General features: G+C 36.1%; 1 protein-coding gene and 1 non-coding gene across 3 annotated transcripts in view; both read left to right on the top strand.

Moving 5' to 3' along the window:
• Window positions 1-18472, top strand: part of LOC134679907 (syndecan) — a 572242-nt gene extending 553770 nt beyond the window's left edge. The window contains exons 2-5 of one of the 2 annotated variants that reach the window (XM_063538847.1): window positions 9239-9521; window positions 11489-11613; window positions 12560-12686; window positions 13451-18472. In XM_063538847.1, coding sequence (XP_063394917.1) covers window positions 9239-9521; window positions 11489-11613; window positions 12560-12686; window positions 13451-13623 — 708 coding nt within the window. In that variant the 3' untranslated portion in view covers window positions 13624-18472. Of the gene's footprint in view, window positions 1-9238; window positions 9522-10214; window positions 10532-11488; window positions 11614-12559; window positions 12687-13450 lie in introns of those variants that run through there. The other variant, XM_063538848.1, reaches the window with a different exon arrangement.
• Window positions 18473-19649: 1177 nt separating this feature from the next.
• Trnal-uag (transfer RNA leucine (anticodon UAG)) lies at window positions 19650-19729 on the top strand. Its single transcript has one exon. It is a non-coding gene; the product is annotated as a tRNA-Leu (tRNA).
• The last annotated feature ends 242 nt before the right edge of the window (window positions 19730-19971 follow it).

Genomic DNA, 19971 nt, shown 5'->3' with positions numbered 1-19971 from the left:
AAGTTATACTTTGCTTTTTTAACTTGTGTTTGGCGTTTTTAGAATTGTCTGTATGAGTATTAGTTGCCTGTGGGCAGAAAAGTGCAGTCAGGGATAAAAGCTTGTACCAAAATGTATTTTTTTCTTAAAAAAATATATCCAGCTGATGGTACATTCTATAGCACAGAAATATTTTATTTTGTAACACCTTCTTATAACTGTGTTTTATGTAAATAAATTATTGAATCGTTCTTTCTTTGAATTTTTGAACGTTAAGTAAATAGCCACCAAACAACTAGGTACTTACTAAATCGCTTTGTCTTAAACTCCCAACTTCCAAACGCAAACGTTCTTCGTAAAGTGCATTTCACCTCAAAACTAAGGCGATCACCTATCCCCAGCCTTTGTTGCTCCAACTATACACAAACGAAACAATCTAAAACACACCTTGCGTAACCCATTAAAGGTTCACTTTACCTTGTGAACGTGTTTGCATTGCCCCTATATTTATTCACTCCGATGTCACCCCATTATACCTTAATATTCCCTTAACGTGGATTTCCATTAAACTTTGTACATTTTAAGCAGTTGCCTTCAAAATTCATTGCATATTTAAGAGTAACTAAGGCTTTGTGTTACTTTTTGTGCCTTTAGGAAACAACGCATGGAAAATTGGGTGCTTAAGCCGAGGAAAATAAAGAAAAACAAAGAGCGATAACGATTAAGAGACATACGCATACGGCCCAATTCGAGCAATGCTTATAAGATGTCACAGCGATACGATATTAACGTCTATTAGTTTAAGAGGCACACAACCGGTCCGACCGGCCTTTTCGTCGTTTGTCGAATAAACTATATTAACTAGATTTTATCAGTAAGTCTACCTGGTCTACTCAATTAAACGACGCAAATATATTCTTTCATCACTAGAATAACCAGCAACCGCTCTATAACGTATAAATTATCGTTAAACTAAAGAGTAATTGCTAAAATCCTTCAATTCGTTCCCACAATTACTCTGAAGCCATTAAGTAACCATTCGACTTGAAAAAACATGGCATCTAGAAAATACCGGACCATAGTACCTTTTTAGCAAAACAGTACTAAAAGACTGATTTTAGAATTACTGCCAATTTACAGACTATCATTCATTAAATCGTTGCACGCAGTTTTGGTGCATACTGGAATAGATTCGATGTGTGATTTTCATTAAGAACAGGAAATAAACTCATATAAAATTAGCTTTTTGCCTTGCTTCTTTGCTTTGGTCCTATCGTCAATGTCTAAATGAGAGTGAAGATCACTGATTATTCATTAATACAAGGAGTAGAAGTGACGAGTTACTCTTACTATATCAGGACCAAGCTTTTTGCTGTCTAAATCACCAACAATGCATTCGCAAAAAGTATGTTACTCGTATACCGGCTGCGACACTTAGCGGCTGAGATGAGTTAGTGCAACGGTTTTTAACGGGCAATACGTTGTGCCTAATTGGCGCGAGAGGCAATTACCGTGCTAACGACCGTTCTCAAACACCGGCGCGACAAGGCGTTCCGATAATTTAACAGTAGGTTACCTTATTATTTAAATACAAATGTTATAATTGTAGTATATCATTAAATTTGTGTGTGTAAATTTACCATAATACTTAATTTATATCACTAAATAGTGCAAATATGTGACGTTCCACGGTAAAGGTTGCTGTTTAGTGTAGCGCTTAGGCTATTACTAATGACGCTCCAATACTAATGCGGGCCGCCGTGAGGTACCTTTACCCGTGGAAAGTCACATATTATAGTCACTGCCATAAATAACTTATGATACTACTTTTTTATGAACATGAAACATTGAGAACGATGGATGTATGCTCGATTACTCTTACTCATTTATTAATTAATATAATTACACATTACACTTATATTATTTGGACTTCCAATTGGAATGGTGAATAGACTTATTAGACTAAGACTTAGACTAAGATATTTCAGTACATTTAAATATAAGAAACAATACAGAAAATCAATTATTACAAGGTTAACAACAGGTGGTCTTAACTTAATCCTAGAAGCTTCCATATGAGCTTTGGGCGGTCTTCAAACTAAAAAGCTAGAATCGCTTCCATAAAACGAATGACTACTGTTTATTTTCTACCCACTGTGACACTTGCTCTCGCTTTTAAACCGAGGAGCCGTAAGGATGTTTTATTAGTGCGCCCTTTACTTAATAATTAACCTTTGTGTAACCACATTCTGCACGAGCTTGAGGCATAAATGCAACCTGCAATTATAATGCGTCATGCTGTATAAAAAGGGGCTTAAGTCGCACTGAGAGAAAAGGATAACAAAAACACACTTAGAATTACAAAAATAAACTTAATCCGGGGACAAGGAGAGTCAACTAATAGGAACAAATTGACTATTGCAATTTCTATTAGTTCTTGCAATTTCTATTATCTGTTTGTTGAAATTAGATTTAGGATTACTGAGCTGTTTGTAGAAATACATAAACTTTACAGAAATAGTGAAACGTCTATAATTATTACTAAACTTCATTTTTTCCCCTAGTACAGAACTGTTTTTTTTAATTCCTGGTTTAGTTTACTAATGATTTTTCTCTCAGTGCGCATTGATATTATAGTAATTGAATTGTAGAGTCGACACAATTAATCATAAAATATCTGGGAGTCCGAGCTTTGCTCGGAAAATGTATAAAAACTCAAAAATGCGCGTTTTCCCTGAGATAAAACCTAGTTAGATCGATTTTCCGCCCCCGAAAACTTCCATATACCTATCAAATTTCATCGAAATCGTTAGAGCCATTTCTGAGATCCGCGAAATATATATATATATGTACAATTGTACATATAAATAAATAAATATACAAGAATTGCTCGTTTAAAGGTATAAGAGTAAGGAGCATGGTTTTTTACATTCCTAACTGTACATCGGTGGACCTTATAACAAAAGATGTAAGGTCCACCGATGTACAGTTTATTAACAGTGTGGGCAATGGTAAGTATTATGGCAGTAATTAAGTTAAGGATTGTTTGAGAATATTGAACTTTAAAAAAAATGTATCTTCGATAGAAAAACACAAACACATCGAGTTTAGGCTCATTAGAAAGGTCTCGATAGCACTTGATACAATATGCTAATGAGAAGAAGTACGTCATAAATGTGCGTCACAATTCACAAAAATTTGACAGCACAATAGTGATATCAGATCACAGTGATAATAGTATGAGATCTCTAGCGACAGCGACTTTCATATTGTTTGTCAACGACTATTTACTTAACTTATTTAAATCTAAAACTCTTAAAGGCAGCAATCAATACCTACACTGTTTACTTGGATTGACAAACTACTTCAACAATACAAGATAAGCTACATCATGTACCTACACTATTAGCTGAATATCAATTCTGCCCGCCGTACTATCAATAACGCAATTAAGCCCCCGCGACACGGTCCAACGGCGATAAAGGCGGGCCCACACGTCGCGACCGCTCGCCGGTGCCATTTGTCAGACGAATTGGCGTAATGCTGATAGAATGCGTACCTAGTAATTAGTACCTAATTAATTCGTTTTAGATTAACATAGTGTTTTGAAAATAATTGTCTTATGTAGAAGACAAATTATGTTTTATTGATCATTTTGCGAGGAATGACGTTATTTACATTAAACGAACATACTCAATACGAGTAACAACAAAGCGGCAAAATAGTAAAAAAAAAACAAATATTGTGGTTGTAAAAGGATATGTTCAATTGTATTGTACAAAACTTCCTTTTCGCTCGTACACTACCTGCAATAAAAGGCCGCAAAAATATGTGATACGCTCTTAAGGCTCCTCTTCACGTTGGGCCAACGCCAACGCCAACGAGGGACGCATTTATACGTCAGAGGGAGCAAGTGATATTGCTATCTCATTCTACCGCATGGCTGCGTCCCTCGTTGGCGTTGGCGTTAGCCCAACGTGAAGAGGAGCCTTTATGGATCTGCAAATAAGATCGTGTCACCTATTTTTGCGGCCTTCGTTGTGTAACATATTATTGCAGGTGACTGTACTTCTCCGTACATTTATGGTCCGGCGAGACGCATGATAGGTACGAGTAATCTTCTCTTGTACACTTGAATCTTTGTATTTAGGGATATTATTAGAAGACAGGAAAAGTAATTTCAGCGTTTTGTAAAATTCATCCCCTAACGGTTAAAAAGGGGTTGAAACTTTGAATCCAATATAAATGGTTTTGAAACTTCTTAGAAAGGCATAATAGCCGATTACAAAAAAAAGTGATTGCAACGTTTTTGGAATTTCAACCCCTAAGGGGGATAAAAAGGGGTGGAAGTTCGTCTGCGGGTGCAAATTTTATTTTAAGCAAGGAACTTGAAACTTTGTAAAAACGTTTTAAATTAAAATACAAGAAATCTTATTTCAGCGTTTTTGAAAATTCATCCCCTAAGGTGGTGAAAAAGGGGTTGAAAGTTTGTATGGATATCAAACATTTTTTCGAGCGCGGGACTTGAATCTTTGTATTTGGGGATATTATTAGAAGACAATAAAAGTGATTTCAGCGTTTTGTAAAATTCATCCCCTAACAGGGTTAAAAAGGGTTTCAAAGTATGAATCCATTACAAATGCTTTGAAAATTCTTAGAAAGGCATAATAGCCGATTACAAAAAAAGTAATTGCATCGTTCTTGGAAATTCAGCCCCTAGGGGGGTTAAAAAGGGGATGAAAGTTCGTCTTCAGGTGCAAATTTTATTTGAAACTAGGAACTTGAAACTTTGTAAAAACGTTTTAAATTAAAATACAAGAAATCTTATTTCAGCGTTTTTGAAAATTCATCCCCTAAGGTGGTGAAAAAGGGGTTGAAAGTTTGTATGGATATCAAACATTTTTTCGAGCGCGGGACTTGAATCTTTGTATTTGGGGATATTATTAGAAGACAATAAAAGTGATTTCAGCGTTTTGTAAAATTCATCCCTTAACAGGGTTAAAAAGGGTTTCAAAGTTTGAATCCATTACAAATGCTTTGAAACTTCTTAGAAAGACATAAAAGCCGATTACAAAAAAAAGTAATTGCAACGTTTTTGGAAATTCAATCCCTAAGTGGGCTAAAAAGGGGATGAAAGTTCGTCTTGGGGTGTAAATTTAATTTTAAGCTAGGAACTTTAACTTTTTGGAAAAAAAGGTAATAAATTAAAAAACATGAAAACTAATTCAAGCATTTTTGAAAATCATCCCCTAAGGTGGTGAGAAAGGGGTTGAAAGTTTGTATGGAGATCAGATATTTTGTGAGTGCGGAATGCGGAACTTGAATCTTTGTATAAGGGCATAGGTTATGAGAATACAAGAAAAGTAATTTCAGCAATTAACCAACATCAAAATCCACTTGACTTAAAACTTCATACAACTTGCTAAAAAAGAAAAGTACTTACTTTCAACATTGCTTAGATATGAAAATTATAGGTACTAAAGATGTAAAATGTTGAAGATAAGATTCCACGCGGACGAAGTCGCGGGCAACAGCTAGTTATAAATAACTAGACTATTAAACTTAACTACTTATAATATAACTATTAAAATATGACTTTTATGTTCACACGTTTGAGAAAACTATTGCAGCAGTAAAAATGTTTTGTCCACATATTGTCGGGCCACCCTATTGTAGTTATCGATTTTAACGTGTTTGATGGTATGGTGGTAGACTTACACAATATACAACACTAAAACACTAACCTATCCAATTTAGCAGCTTATCGGTTTAACTTGTTTGACACGGCTTTGATACATTCGTTGGGCATCCGCTTTGTGAACGAGATAGGGTGTTAACGCTCTGCAGACTATATAAAAACTATATATACAAACACGTAATAAATGGGTACTTAAATAACCTAAATACGTATGTTTTGCGAAAGACAAATTGGTGTGCTAATAATGGTATGTTTAATTTAGTGTTACCGATACTTACGTAACTTTTTTATTGAAAAATTCTTTTTGAAAATAAGTCAACCGCAAAAATGTACCTAATGCTTTTTCTAATGCTAAAAAAAACCTACATAGTGTATAGGTATATTAGGCACAGTATATGTACCTAATATAGGTACATATGTACCTATATTACTTATGTACCTAATATACACTAGAGAATACGAGACCAGTGTCTGTTACTGTCATTTCTGAATTCTGATGTCTAGCGTACATATACACAAGGTATGCCTACCTTTACCATGTAATGCACCTTTAGGTATAGTAAGACCCTTGGAGGTCAGTGGGTAATAAAAATAAATAACATTTCCGTTTACACTCGGGAATACTCGATCGAACCCATCGACGATCTCAAAATGGCTACTTTCATTACTGGCAATGTATTTTTGTTTACCAAGTAATATGCTTTCCTGTAATTTGGAACGGTCTAAATATTTTATGCGTTTTTCTGTAAATGGTGAAATGTATTGAATCAAAGATTTATTTTTTACGTTCGTGTAATCATATTTTGTACGTCGATTTAAAAATTCTGTGTTCATTTCATAATGTAGAATTATTTATTTATTATATTTCTTGCTTTCTTGCAGTATTAATTGCCTCATTTTTAATTGAGATAGGTATTGTATTTCTACAACTATGTATATCCTTATTGTATTTAAATATAAACAATATTTTACGTTACAAATAAATGTCCCGAAAATACATATTACAAACTTTACCACAAATAGATAATTTATCTCTTACATCATCGTAGAATATATGAAATAAGTAAAAAGATTTAAACTAAAAGTCCGATTATTAAAATTAATTACAGCGCGCTCTACCGGGAAAACTCGGAAACATTTTCCTCTCAAGCCTCCATAGGTCCGTATCCCGGCGACCGGCTAGGAGCCCGGCCCTCCCCCCGCGCCGCTCGGCCTATCGATCCGCGGGTACACACAACTCGTGCTAACCGACCCACAACCACTGCCACAACACGGAATTATCCCAAAATTAAACATATACTCGTAATCTGGCCTAATATTTAAAAAAAATCTGTTTTATCTTGCACTGAAGCGCCTAGGTGAGTATTTTTGTGTGTTACCAATGAGCCATTCATGACTGGACTCATTCATTGATGACGTATACAGTCACCCTGTGTTATTAGTTATTAGTGTTCTATTTTATCCAACTTTCTAGTATTCTAGTGCAACTTCAGTGGAAATTGTAGTTTCTTTGCAATAAAATTGAGGTCAGTGAAATTTTAATGTCAATAGGGGAAGAAATTAGGTCGTCTGCTCTCATTAAAGATGACATGCTGGGTTATTCATGTGACGGACTGTGAATAGAAATAGAATAAGTAATGAGGGTGTTCTAGAATCTTCTGGATGTATCTATGTTTTACTGCAGAGTTTGTCGCAGAACGAGTGACGTAAAAGTGCAGTGCTGGCATTGGAAATTGTGACGTCATTGATAAGGGCGTATTTGACGTCTACCTAGATCTACAAGGTGGCTAAAAAATAACTGCACTCCCGTTACCAGGGTGGTTTTGGGATTATACTGAGCAACGTTTACTGTGGGACCAACCCCGAAATCGCAAAATAAAAATTTGGCTGTTTGATACATTTTGGCTGGACCATTTTCTATGGGATGGTACATTTTTTTTCGCGAATAAAAACGTACGAGTATATTAGCTAAAAAGCTGCCTATATTATATATGTATACAGGTTGCGCTGACACAAGCATTTATGTTGCAGTAAATAAACCAATATGTTAGGTAAGTACTGCAAAACACTGAAAGTGGCTAATTGCCATATTACAGACATTACAGTTATATTAATGTGTGACCTAGGTAACTGAAATTGAGATCAAATCTTGTTAGTTTGGATAAAATCTTGCGGTATTTAAATCTTTGATGACCTGATTAGATTAATTCAATATGGAACGTAATTTGCGTTTATTTCCATATGGATCGTAGTAATATGGTTGAATAACGGTCTCATGACGTATAATCGGTTCGGTTGTTCCAAAGTTGGCATTTTCTGACTACACAGGATTATATTCAGAATACATGAAATGGGACGCCCAATCAGCTGTTGCAATCCATGGACGCTGGATACAATGTTAGATAGTTTGAATGCAAAATTTACACATTCCTACAGTCTTACATTTTCAAATTCTAGTCTAGAGGGTATTTATTATCGCAGTTTTTTCATTATTAGTATTACACCATCAATTGCATTAGATTAGATGAACAAATGCTTAAGAATTCCCTAAGTTTTATGGTACTCTCATCCAGAGTTCTAGACTTTACACGTCCAGATCTTACTAAAGCATCTGGACGGCCCAAAATAAGTTTAATCCTCCTGCACAAGAAACAGGAACCTAATTAATTCCTCCAGGGTCTTCCTAGCTTACGCCAGCTCCAAACTGCGGATCCCCCGAACTACCATCAGATCAGATCAGTTCATCTTACCTATAGAGATTAAACTAACATATTGCTTATTGAGGCCATGCAATTTTACCTTAGTCTTACTGTATGACCAGATCATAGTTACACCTTTTTGCCACATTAAAGCATCATCTTCTTTATATTTAAGAGCTGTGCTCTTGTCGGTGGAGTAATCTCCAACTCGTCCGGTCCTCATCATCCAACTCCTTAACACGGCCTGAATCTTTTCTTTTATTTGGTTGAAATATTTTTTTCTCGACCTTCTTCTTCTTCTCTTTCCTTCTATTTTTCATTCTATGATGTTCTTAAGAAAGAGGTCGTGTCGTAGCAGATGTCCTATTAGTACTCCTCTTCTATTTTCTATTGTCTTTATTATATTACAAGCGATTCGCCCCGGCTTCGCACGGGTTACACAAAACCTTAACAAATTATACACCTAAACCTTTCTCAAGAATTACTCCATTGATAGGTGAAAACCGAATGCAAATCCGTTCAGTAGTTTTTAGTTTATCGCGAACATACAAACACAACAGACAAATGCGGCGGGAAACTTTGTTTTATAAGCTGTAGTGTTGTTTTGCGGTCGTGGTTGCCGCTCCCGTATTGGCTTATACAGCCGTGAAAAACGTTGTTGCCCTTTTTTTTTTCGACGGAGTGGGAATACGTTTATGCACAGTGTGTGGCACTCGCCGCTCCTTTCCCCACTCCTGGCAAGAGAGGGGGAGAATTTGGCCCACCCCGGCGTTTCACCCGCCTGACACTATTTGTTTAGTCTGCAATAGACTGAAGGCCTATGATGATGGGTGATATTAAACCATAAATTCTCAAATTCCAGGTACCTGTCGCAGAAGCCGACACGCTCCACGACCACGAGCCGCTCGCCTCCGACCGGGACCTGTTCATAGACGATGACGGCTCGGGGCTAGAGATCGACGAGTCATCCGGCTCCGGCTGGGGACCCGGACCCGGACCGGACGACGAGGACGGCCGCGGCTCAGGTGACAGCCGGCTCACACTGACCGATGACGAGGACTACGTCCCGAGAACCATCCCCACCACCACAACCACCACAGAAACGCCGATAGTACCGGAAACTGTAGCGCCAGATTATGTAGATCGTGAGTAGCGCTTGCATGTGTTTATTTTGCGTAGTTTATTGGATATGAACTTGCGCAATCACGCTATTTAATGCTCCTTTTGGGAAATTTCCGATTGAAGAAGATTTCTTGAGCAAAATGTACTACGGACGAAGTTCTCAAGAAAGAATCAAAAGAAGATGAATTAATATGTATTTATATAAATAGGTTTAGCGTGATTATGCTAGTTCTATGATTGGGAAGTGGATTGACTTCGGTATCCATGATTTGAAAATGTTCACCTCTATTTTAATTAACTATCTGCATACGCAAACATTTAGTAAGTGCATTCAAGAATAGTCCATAGAATGGACGTAAATATAAGTAAAAAGTAATAAATTAAACGAATGATCTAATACAATTAATTATAATCATCAGATGTAACAATTCAAACCACTTCTCATTTTAAGCTCAATAATTTAATTTGATACAAGGGTTAAAATTGTTTTGTTGAGACAATTAAAAATCGTTTAATCAAAAGAGAAACATACACTTTTAACGTTGAAAAAGTTATTGCCGGGACTGATGTAACTAAAATAATTTTGACCCCTAAGAGAGTATACTTACATAAACATGTAAAACAATGTTCTACTTGAAAAAATAATATTATGTAAACATCTATTTTAGCTAAATGACACAAAAGCGTTGGAAAATTATTGCATATTCCATCTGAGAAACGCAATAGTAGACACATGTAGGTCTAGAAATAATGCAACAAACAACAATGAGAAAGACATGGAGAGACTCAAATTATGAATGAAAACAATACCTACTTAATTTTTATATTGTCCTACTAACAGAAGCCGTGTCATCGACTATCTGGCGACTGACCTTGAATTAACATTATAATACAATTGACACACAATTATCAACTATTTGCTAAACTCAGTTTCCTTCTAAACTCGCGAGACGACTGACGTTTAATAACGTATTAATTAAATTGTGTTTATTAATGAATTAAATGTAGAGTTTTAAGCGGACCTAGTGCACCGGTAAGTGGAGTGCTCGCAAAATTTTACATCTTTTTTTCTTTGCATGGATCGATGTCATCATGCAGTTAAATTATTTAAATTTAAATCATCCCATTCGCATGTACCGGTTATATAGCCCGAATCATCTGATCTCATCCATTAGTTTAGAGCCTGTTCATCGTATCTTGTAATTAGATGTTTGATCTTTACCTTCATGTGTGCTTTCGGTGACTATCCTTTCCTCTAAACTCCGGAACCTGGGATGTAAGTCTTCGTCATCCGAAATATCGTCTATTTTTCTTATCTCTTAATCTAAATTTTCATTTGTTAGTCTATGATAATGTCATAACAAAAAAGTTACACGTTTAGTTACTTTAATATTTTTACCTATATTTAACAGTGTAAGAAGAAACAGGAAATATTCAGCATAGATTAATCCTGTAGGTATTTAACCTCCTAAAGAACAAGGTTATAGTTGAAAATCCTATGAATCAAAATATGACATCATTAACAACTAAAAGAGTAATGACTAATTTGCATAATCCTTAAGGCAATATTTTAAGTGTCATCATCAACCCAATAAAACCTGAATGGCTTTACAAAAATAATCTAAGGTTAGTAAATATAATAACAGTCACAACTAACATTATCATCTGCATACAAAACGTGGAACCAAATGAAAAAGTGTAAGTACCTACATACTCATTGAAAAGAATACCCTAAAATTTTCTATATTTCTAATAGCATTAGTAAAGATGAGAAGGTTTCACATATGCAAAGTTCTGAATCGGTTTCATTCAAAGGAGCTATTTCGTGACTAGCGTCTTAGCATTGATCAAAAACGATTTCTGACTCGAATTCTAGCTAAATGAGTGTTCGAACAAAAGTAAAATAAAGACTTGGCATAAAGGACTCGCATCCAGGCCATAATTGTGAAAAAAAAAACGAATTCTGACGTAAGTTGTATACGATTTCCAGCTCGTGTGCTCGACGAGAAGCCAGGGCCCGGCGCGGACACCCCGCGCGGCGCGGGGGAGGAGCAGCCCTCGCGCCCCGACCAGGATCCCATCAGCATCTCCAGCGAGGACGCCAACCCGGGCACGGTAAGTATACCAGGAATTCTGTTACCAAACATGTCTGCGAAGCACCGTTCTCAATGTTTTCCTTATCAACTAAGATCAGCAAATCAACAACAAGGATATCAACCCCGGCACATTCTACCTTCTATGATGCCCGAAATATCTGCTACTCCTACGAGTACCTACGTTCCGGCAAATCCAGGTACAGATTTGCAAAGCACAACAGAATGCAATTTGGTGTGGATACCAGTCATCATCAGGAGTATCGTCTGCAACGAAAGTACAATTATACTTTCTATAAGACAGTGGATTTGTTATAAGATCGGTTCCCATTTTTTAACATGCAAAAAGGAGGTTTCCCTCATCAAGTGGTTGCTTGATGAGTTTGTGAGAAGATGAGCAAGACTGGATTTTATCGACGTAATTAACACGTCAAAGAAGTAATATTCACTGGTAAAATAGACATTATAGATAAAAAAAAAAAAAAAAAAAAAAAAAAAAAAAAAAAAAAAAAAAAAAAAAAAAAAAAAAAGGTATAAAAGATAGCTCACCAACGTGGCTGATGAGCCTCGATCAAGTTTACACATCTAACTCACGCCACATAAGAGTGACATTCCATTTCCAACTGCAGCTGCAATACTGTTCATTTTACTATGGAAACGCGTTGCTGTCATTGTCAATTTCCATAGAAAATGAACAGTATTGCAGCTGCAGTTGGAAATGGAATGTCACTTTAAATCACGCCATCATTATTAAGTGCTGATTTAGACGATGCGAGAACCCTAGTTTCATACCATTGCGGGTTTTGATTGGTCGGTTGAATTGGACGTAATCCACAGTCCGTAATGTAACTGAAATCGCATGCGGGTTCGCGTGCCGTCTTTTTTAGCCCTAAGGAAGATGACACGAAGAAAAGCAAGTCAAAATATATTTTAATATGAATATTAACCTCGTTATTGTGACATTCCAGGACCAGGACCCCTCGGGCACCAACGTGGGCGCCGAGTCGCGGCCGCAGGACAACGTGGTGTTCATCATGAACGCCAAGGCGGAGGACCGCGCCACCAGCTTCTTCGCGCAGCCGGGCATTCTTGCCGGTCAGTATTATGTTTTCCTAATGGGCCATGCCAGTTAAAATATTAAGCCCTTTTGCCTTTTTATAAGTATTTAAATTTTACAAAATTTTGGTGGTAACTACTGGGGAAAAATTCCCACCTTTTACCAGTGGTAACTACTGAGAATATAAATTCCCAGTAGTTACCACCAAACCGAGTTGGAGGCAACTACTGGGAATTATTTTTCCCAGTAGTTACCAGTGGTAAAGGGTGGAAAAAAATTCCCAGTAGTTACCACTGGTAACAACTTGGTGGTAACTAGTAGGAATAACCCGCTTTTTTTCCTGAAAATTGAGATAAAACTATTTTTTAAGGCAGTCCCGAAAGTGCCGGAAATATCAGGAAATCCCAGTTCCATTTTTGCCTGGTACCGAAAATCCCGGTTCTTTTAAACAGTTCCGGTTCTGCAATCCCTTGTTTCATATCATCTCTCACACAGTCCAACCACCTTTTCCTCGGTTTTCCTTTCCTCGTACTTCCCTTCACATTAATTCGTAATATATTTCTCGTCACATGACTTTCATTCCTCCGCGTCACATGCACGTACCACGCTAGGCGATTTGCCCTTACTTTTTCTGTAATGGGTGCAGCTTTCAGGCTACCTCTTATATACTCATTCCTTATCCTATCTCACAACTTTTTACTAACTAAAGGTTTATTTGACGTTCATAAGCGCATTGTAATATGCCTACTTGAATAAACTATTTTTTTATCTTATCTTAACATCTTGTTTTTTCTAATTCCAGCTGTAATCGGCGGCGCTGTAGTCGGCCTCCTCTGCGCGATCCTAGTGGTGATGTTCATAGTATACCGCATGCGCAAGAAGGACGAGGGCTCGTACGCGCTCGACGAGCCCAAGCGGAGCCCCGCCGCCGCCTCCTACGGCAAGGGCCAGAACAACCGGGAGTTCTACGCGTGAGACCACACAGAACAAACCCTGCCACGTGTTTACTAGTCGACGGACCGACCCATACTGGCTACCACTCTACAATTAATTGATACAGCAAAGTGATGGTGAACGATGGAATCGCGCACTTATCTCACTCACTCTCTTAACTTCCAATCGAGAGGTATATATGAACGTAGGAAGTACGAGTAATATATTCGTAATACACCTTTTAAGCCGAACACTGACTAACAGAGAGAACAAAAATTTGACAGTTCCGAACAACTGCCGGCCGATATCGTCCGGCGGACTGTTAGTCAGTGGTCGGCTTTAAAATCGGTTTATTAGAAACAGATTTCCGCATGTATTGGCATCGGATTCTTGATTTTACAACTTGTAGGTACGTTGTAAATCGATATGTAACTGGACATGTATAGAAAACTTGGGAAATGTCCACCCGAGAGTATTGGCATAAGTGAGCGATTGAATCGTACCCTTATAAAAACTATCTAAAAGGAAAAGTAAACTCATAATGTGGGTAATTAATTGTGGACAGTGGGTGTAATAGCCGCTTGGCCGGTCATTCCATTTACAAAATTTTGAATTCCTTCTGTTCGTAGCTCTTTTGTTAACGTGGCTAAAATTGTTCTGTAAACCAATAAAACATCAAATCGACGCTTTTTTTTTGGAAAAAATATGACACGATTGTACTTGAGTGTATGAATCAAGTAGAAAAATAGTGTAGGACGAAATTGTGAAACGATCACTTTGAGGCAAAATTTAAATTGTTTTCCAACTTCAAGTACTGAGACCAATGTGGTTGAGTGTTTGATATCATTCTGTAGTTGGTGAATTTGAGATCTTGTACCTATAGAGTTGTCTGTAAAATAATGTGCCATTCGCTTCCTCTTCAACTGTATATTGCCTAACTACGCGTAGATTTACTCTACATACTATAAAAATCTCAAAAATGTCTATGGATACGTCCATTGTTCGTCTATGATGTATGTGTAATATAATTGTGTAGGTAAATAGATCATATCGGTTATTATGTGTACGTTTAAATGAATTCTTATTACATATCGCTTCCATGAAATATACCATCGAAATTTTTGAAAAATATTTATTTAATATTGGCTGTAATTTTAAAATTGAGGCTTTCAAAATATTGATGTTATGTACTTTTTGGTGTTTTTTTGTATTTAGGTTACTGTAATATTTTGGGTAAATATTCTTTTATTTTTTGCACTTTAGCAATTGGGGTTTCGAATAATATTAATATTATATTTTAGCATAAGCAATTGAATTAAATGTATACAGTGAGTAAATGATATATAAATCACTAAACAAACAAACAAGATTATTTCAACAACTTGAATAAATTTTATATTTAACTTATTAATTTTGCCAGTACATTTTTTATTTTAGACGTTATTTTTGCTGACTGTATGCATTTCAAGACGAATACATTTTGTCACTTTGGCTATGAACTGATGTTTTTCAATTATACAATATAATTTCTTTATTTAGTCTTTATTTGTTTTTTCTATTATCTACTTTGATATTGCAGAATACCATCCAATTTGGTCTGATGCATTTAGTTTTAACTAAAAGCGTGACACCTGTCAAAGTGACGGAGTTTTAACAGTTAATCTGATATTAGGTTGTGCAACGAAATATATATTTTTAATTCTACTAATTTGTGATTTTCCTTCAGTTAAACACTTGTGCCATCTTCAATAATTTATTTAAAATAGTTACGCGCGCTTGGCTCCAAATGAATTTTAATTTATCAAATAATCAATGAGTCAATTAATTTATTTAGCGTAAATTAAAGCATGTGTTTTATGACTGTTATAAAATAAAACTAAATTAATGTTTTGTAAGGATTCAATAGATGGTGAACCACTGTGTTTAGTAAATTAAATATTTGGTATTTTATTTAAATTGGTGTAACTAACTTTAATGACATATGAATGTATAAATATTCGGGAAATTAAGCACGTATTGGACATTTCATTAGGATCGTAGTTGTTGATAACCAAATATTTTCTTGTTGTAAACTGCATAAATATATAAACTTACCTTATTATTGAACATTAATTATGAATATATTTCTTACTTTTTATTTGTAAGTATGAAATAAGGAAGAAACACAAATGCAATTTACCTACAACAAAAAATAGTTTTTATTAAGACTTAAAACCTACGCCCAGGAAAAAACAGTAATAGCTACCTATTTATGTGTAAATATGCAGGGTGGCGAAAAATAGCTGCATTCCCGTCGCCAGAGAGGTTTTGGGATTATACTGAGCAACTTTTACTATGGTCGCAGCCCCATAATCGCGAAAAATGAATTTGGCTGTTTCATACATTTTGGCTGGTCCATTTTCTATGAGAGGGTAAAGTTTATTTCGTGATTTCGGGGTTTGTCCCATAGTAAAAGTTGCTCAGTATATTCCCAAAACCTCCCTGGCAACAGGAATGGAGTTATTTTTAAGCCACCGTGTATTCACGTATACATATGTATATGTAAACATCTAATTTGCTAATGTTATTATTTTTCCCTACGGACTTAAGGTAAAAACATATAAGAATGAACCAAACAGTCGCAGTTTACTCCAAGAAGAGCAATTATTTGAGAAATCCCAAACATTCCTATCGGATCCATATTATACAATAAGCAGTAGCGAGCCAGAGCTCTCTTAGGCCACTTATTTGAATACTAATATAGATGCTTAAACTATATGTGTCCAGTTTTTTAAATGTGCTAAAGGTGCATCCACACCGCACTTAACTTTTGTGGTAACATTAGGTGACTTACCTAGTTCCTTGTCTACTGTTGCACAGTGTTACTCCACAATAGTTAACTGCGGCGTCGATGAGCCTAAGACTTGGCATTTTCTAATGCTACTACAATAAATGAGATACGCCACATATTAGCAAATATTACTAACTAGGTAGGTACTACAAATCAAAACATGTTTAAAAAAAACAAATACAATTAAACCTACCGTACAATAACTTTACTGGAACTTGGACATCTAAATTAGCATTCACGTAAGAGGCAATTAGTGTATAAGGATTTGTACATTGTAATTGTAAATTCTTTTAGACTTAAACTGAGTAATTTATACATAAATAATTATACTACAATAAAATATAGTATGGCTAAAGCGGTAAATATTTAAATACATCTAACCTAACGGTCCTTAACAAGTATATTAATTATTGAGAGTTGAAATAACCACATTAAGAGACATGTTGCGATTCTAAAAATTTAACTTTTAAATTGTGTAGACACAAATTAATGTCTCTTAAATTGAAAACTGAATGGAGATGACTTTATCAATATTTCCTAGGAATGAAATTTTGATAAAATCGTAAATGTTACAATGCGAAGTATTTTTACAGGAAAGTTATGCCGCAAATACATAATCATGACAATGCATATATAAACACCATAGTTACGACAGCAAAGTCACAACCTAGGATAAAGTTTGTTTGAAATAGTACCACAACGCTTGCCGATCATATGTACAGCCCTTTCCAACAAATTACTTTACTTAATAAATAGAGGACGAACATAATACATAAATTTGAAAACCCCGCTTATTAAGTAAAGTATAATAAATATGAAACAATAAAATTAAAATGGATGAAATTATTTCCATCCATTTTACTGTAGATTCATGTTACAATTTCTAATGCCAGCTGTACACACACGTCGAGAACCTCGCGCCGAGAATCTCCGCATCGCTTCGACCCAATCGAAGAAGAGCGAGACGAGAAGGGAGCAGTATGTACATACCTACTCGTTCTCGGCCTGTCTCTCGATGTGTACAGCCGGCATCTGGTTCTATTAGTACAGAACGATTGAAGTTTGATTCGTGAACAGTAGAAGTATTAATAGCAATCGACTAGACTAGAAGAATACCAACACTTAAGTACATTTACGTCTTTTGTAATGTCGGCTGTAAACACTCGTCGAGAGCCTTCCGTCGAGTCTCGGCACCGCTCCGATCCAATCGGAGAACCGCGAGACGAGAAGGGAACAGTAAGTACATCCTGTTCCCTTCTCGTCTCGCGGTTCGGTAGACTCGTTCTCGGCCTGTCTCGGGGTCTCTCGACGAGTGTATACTGTATACAGACGACATAAGACATACCACATGGAAAAAGATGTAAGGAAAAAAACGTGTAATCCAAGTTACAATACGATATTATATTTAAAACTTGCGACATTAATAATACAAAAATCGAATTCAAAACACACAAATTATTTGATTGACACTGAACAAACATGTTATGTACCTTTGCCAAAATATGCACAGTGCCTATAAATTATACATCCACAATAGGTTTCGTCAACTATATCTATCTTTCTATAAGTACTTCACTTCTATCTACTACTTCCTCTACTAATTCTACTAGATACTACTACTTTGATACTCTCTAACTATTAGTCTACTTTATTGTGGGTGCTTTATAACTAAATATACAAGGAGGCCTAAAGTCATCTTAGTGTGGACAAGTTTTTATATTATGACTTCAATATTTGTATTATTAAGCATTTATTCTATATATAAGCTATTTTTGTTAGAATCCGACTAGGCTAACACTGCACCAATTTTATAGCGACAGTGTGGAAGCGTCATATTTTGATAGGAATTTGTCGTTTCTGCTGGCATTTCCACACTTTGGCTATGTTAGCTTTGACGGATTCTAAAAAGGAAACGTTACCTACATCGAATGCTTTTACTTCTACTGTTCATATCGTGGAACGTAAACTAATAAAATAACGCCTAGGATACGGTAGGCATAATTATTGTCCACCTTGTAAATAATGCTCCTTTACACTTAATATACAGGTCATTATGAACAATGCGTTGTTTTATTTTATTTACCCTTTTTCAGGCGTGGCTCACTTCACTTCACACTACAAGTGCATGCGGCCACACCAGTTTTGGTGTCTAGCAGTAGTGGTTGCCGCGCACCGCTACGGACCGGAACCTTGCGGTCATATCGGTCGTACTAATACGACGACGCGTTTTGTTAGCGAGTGAACCTTCTGTACCTGGTACTATTATTTATTCTGTGCCTTTTATAGGTCTACTGTTTAACTGAGGCCGTTGGTAAGAAGCTATTATGGTCAGTTTTGGACTATTAGAAAGCTTGGCTGCATAAAGCAGAGTTGTACTTTTTGCATAGTAAGTCGGTGGCAAACTAGCATACGGCCCGTCTGATGTAAGCAGTCTTTGTAGCCTATGGCCGCTTGAAACTCCAAAGGTGTTACATGCACGTTACTGACCCTAACACTCCGCACCCTCGTTGAACTCTGGCTTCCCGACAGGAACACAACACTTATATGTAGGTACACATGTACTCGTACATATATATGTAGTATGTTCAGTAAGTAAAAGCTAAATGATTGAAGTAAAAGATATGATTATGATCACATCACACTCGCGATTTCTGACCACCACAGACAATACGAAACCTTTTATAGCTTATTATGGCAAAATATTACTTAGGTACTACAAAAATATGTGTCTCCTAATCGCTTTTGCGCCAGGTTGTGTAAAAATATTGACTCGTCCAAACTTTATTTTAACCTACTCGGTTTCTTAATAAGATTAGTTCTAAGAAATATAACTAGATGTCGCTACACATCATCGAAATTAATTCATAATTTCACAACAACGTTCAAAGCTTTCTTACTTCCAGAAACTGTACGAGCAAATATTAAAATAGATAAATTGTTGCTACTAAAATATCGCAGACATGCCTTTCATACATACATATTGTTGTACCTATTAATGAAGTAACATGAATTTCGCTGACGTATATAGTCACTATATACGTCAGCGAAATTCATGTTCGCATTCATCATTCATGCATTACACTATATTATAGTGTAATGCAATTGATTTGCTGCCAATCTCGATTGCTATGTGCAATTTGAGAAATATTTTACATTCATTCTATTTTTAGAACTGATGATGACGTCACATAACCTCTACGCCTTAACTGGTACGACTATTTCGCCTGCTCCGTACAGAGGCAGCGTGGCCGAGTGGTCTAAGGCGCTGGTTTTAGGCACCAGTCCGAAAGGGCGTGGGTTCGAATCCCACCGCTGTCAGAAACCTTTTTGTTTCTTTTTCCTTTTTTAACAATAAAATATAATAGGCATGTTGACAAGTTTTTAGAACTGTATTCATTAATTATAATTTAGCAATGAACTGTATTCATAATTTAGCAATGAACTAGTTTGATAAAATTATGTTTATGATTAAATTACGATTTTATATTTTTTATAAAATGTGGTTCATCCAAAGAAAGACCTTAGTACCTAAATAATCATACGACTTTCTCAAATAAATA

Source organism: Cydia fagiglandana, chromosome 3 (assembly GCF_963556715.1).
Source record: "Cydia fagiglandana chromosome 3, ilCydFagi1.1, whole genome shotgun sequence".
Lineage (NCBI taxonomy): Eukaryota > Metazoa > Arthropoda > Insecta > Lepidoptera > Tortricidae > Cydia > Cydia fagiglandana.
This window is presented reverse-complemented; position numbering and strand designations above follow the sequence as displayed.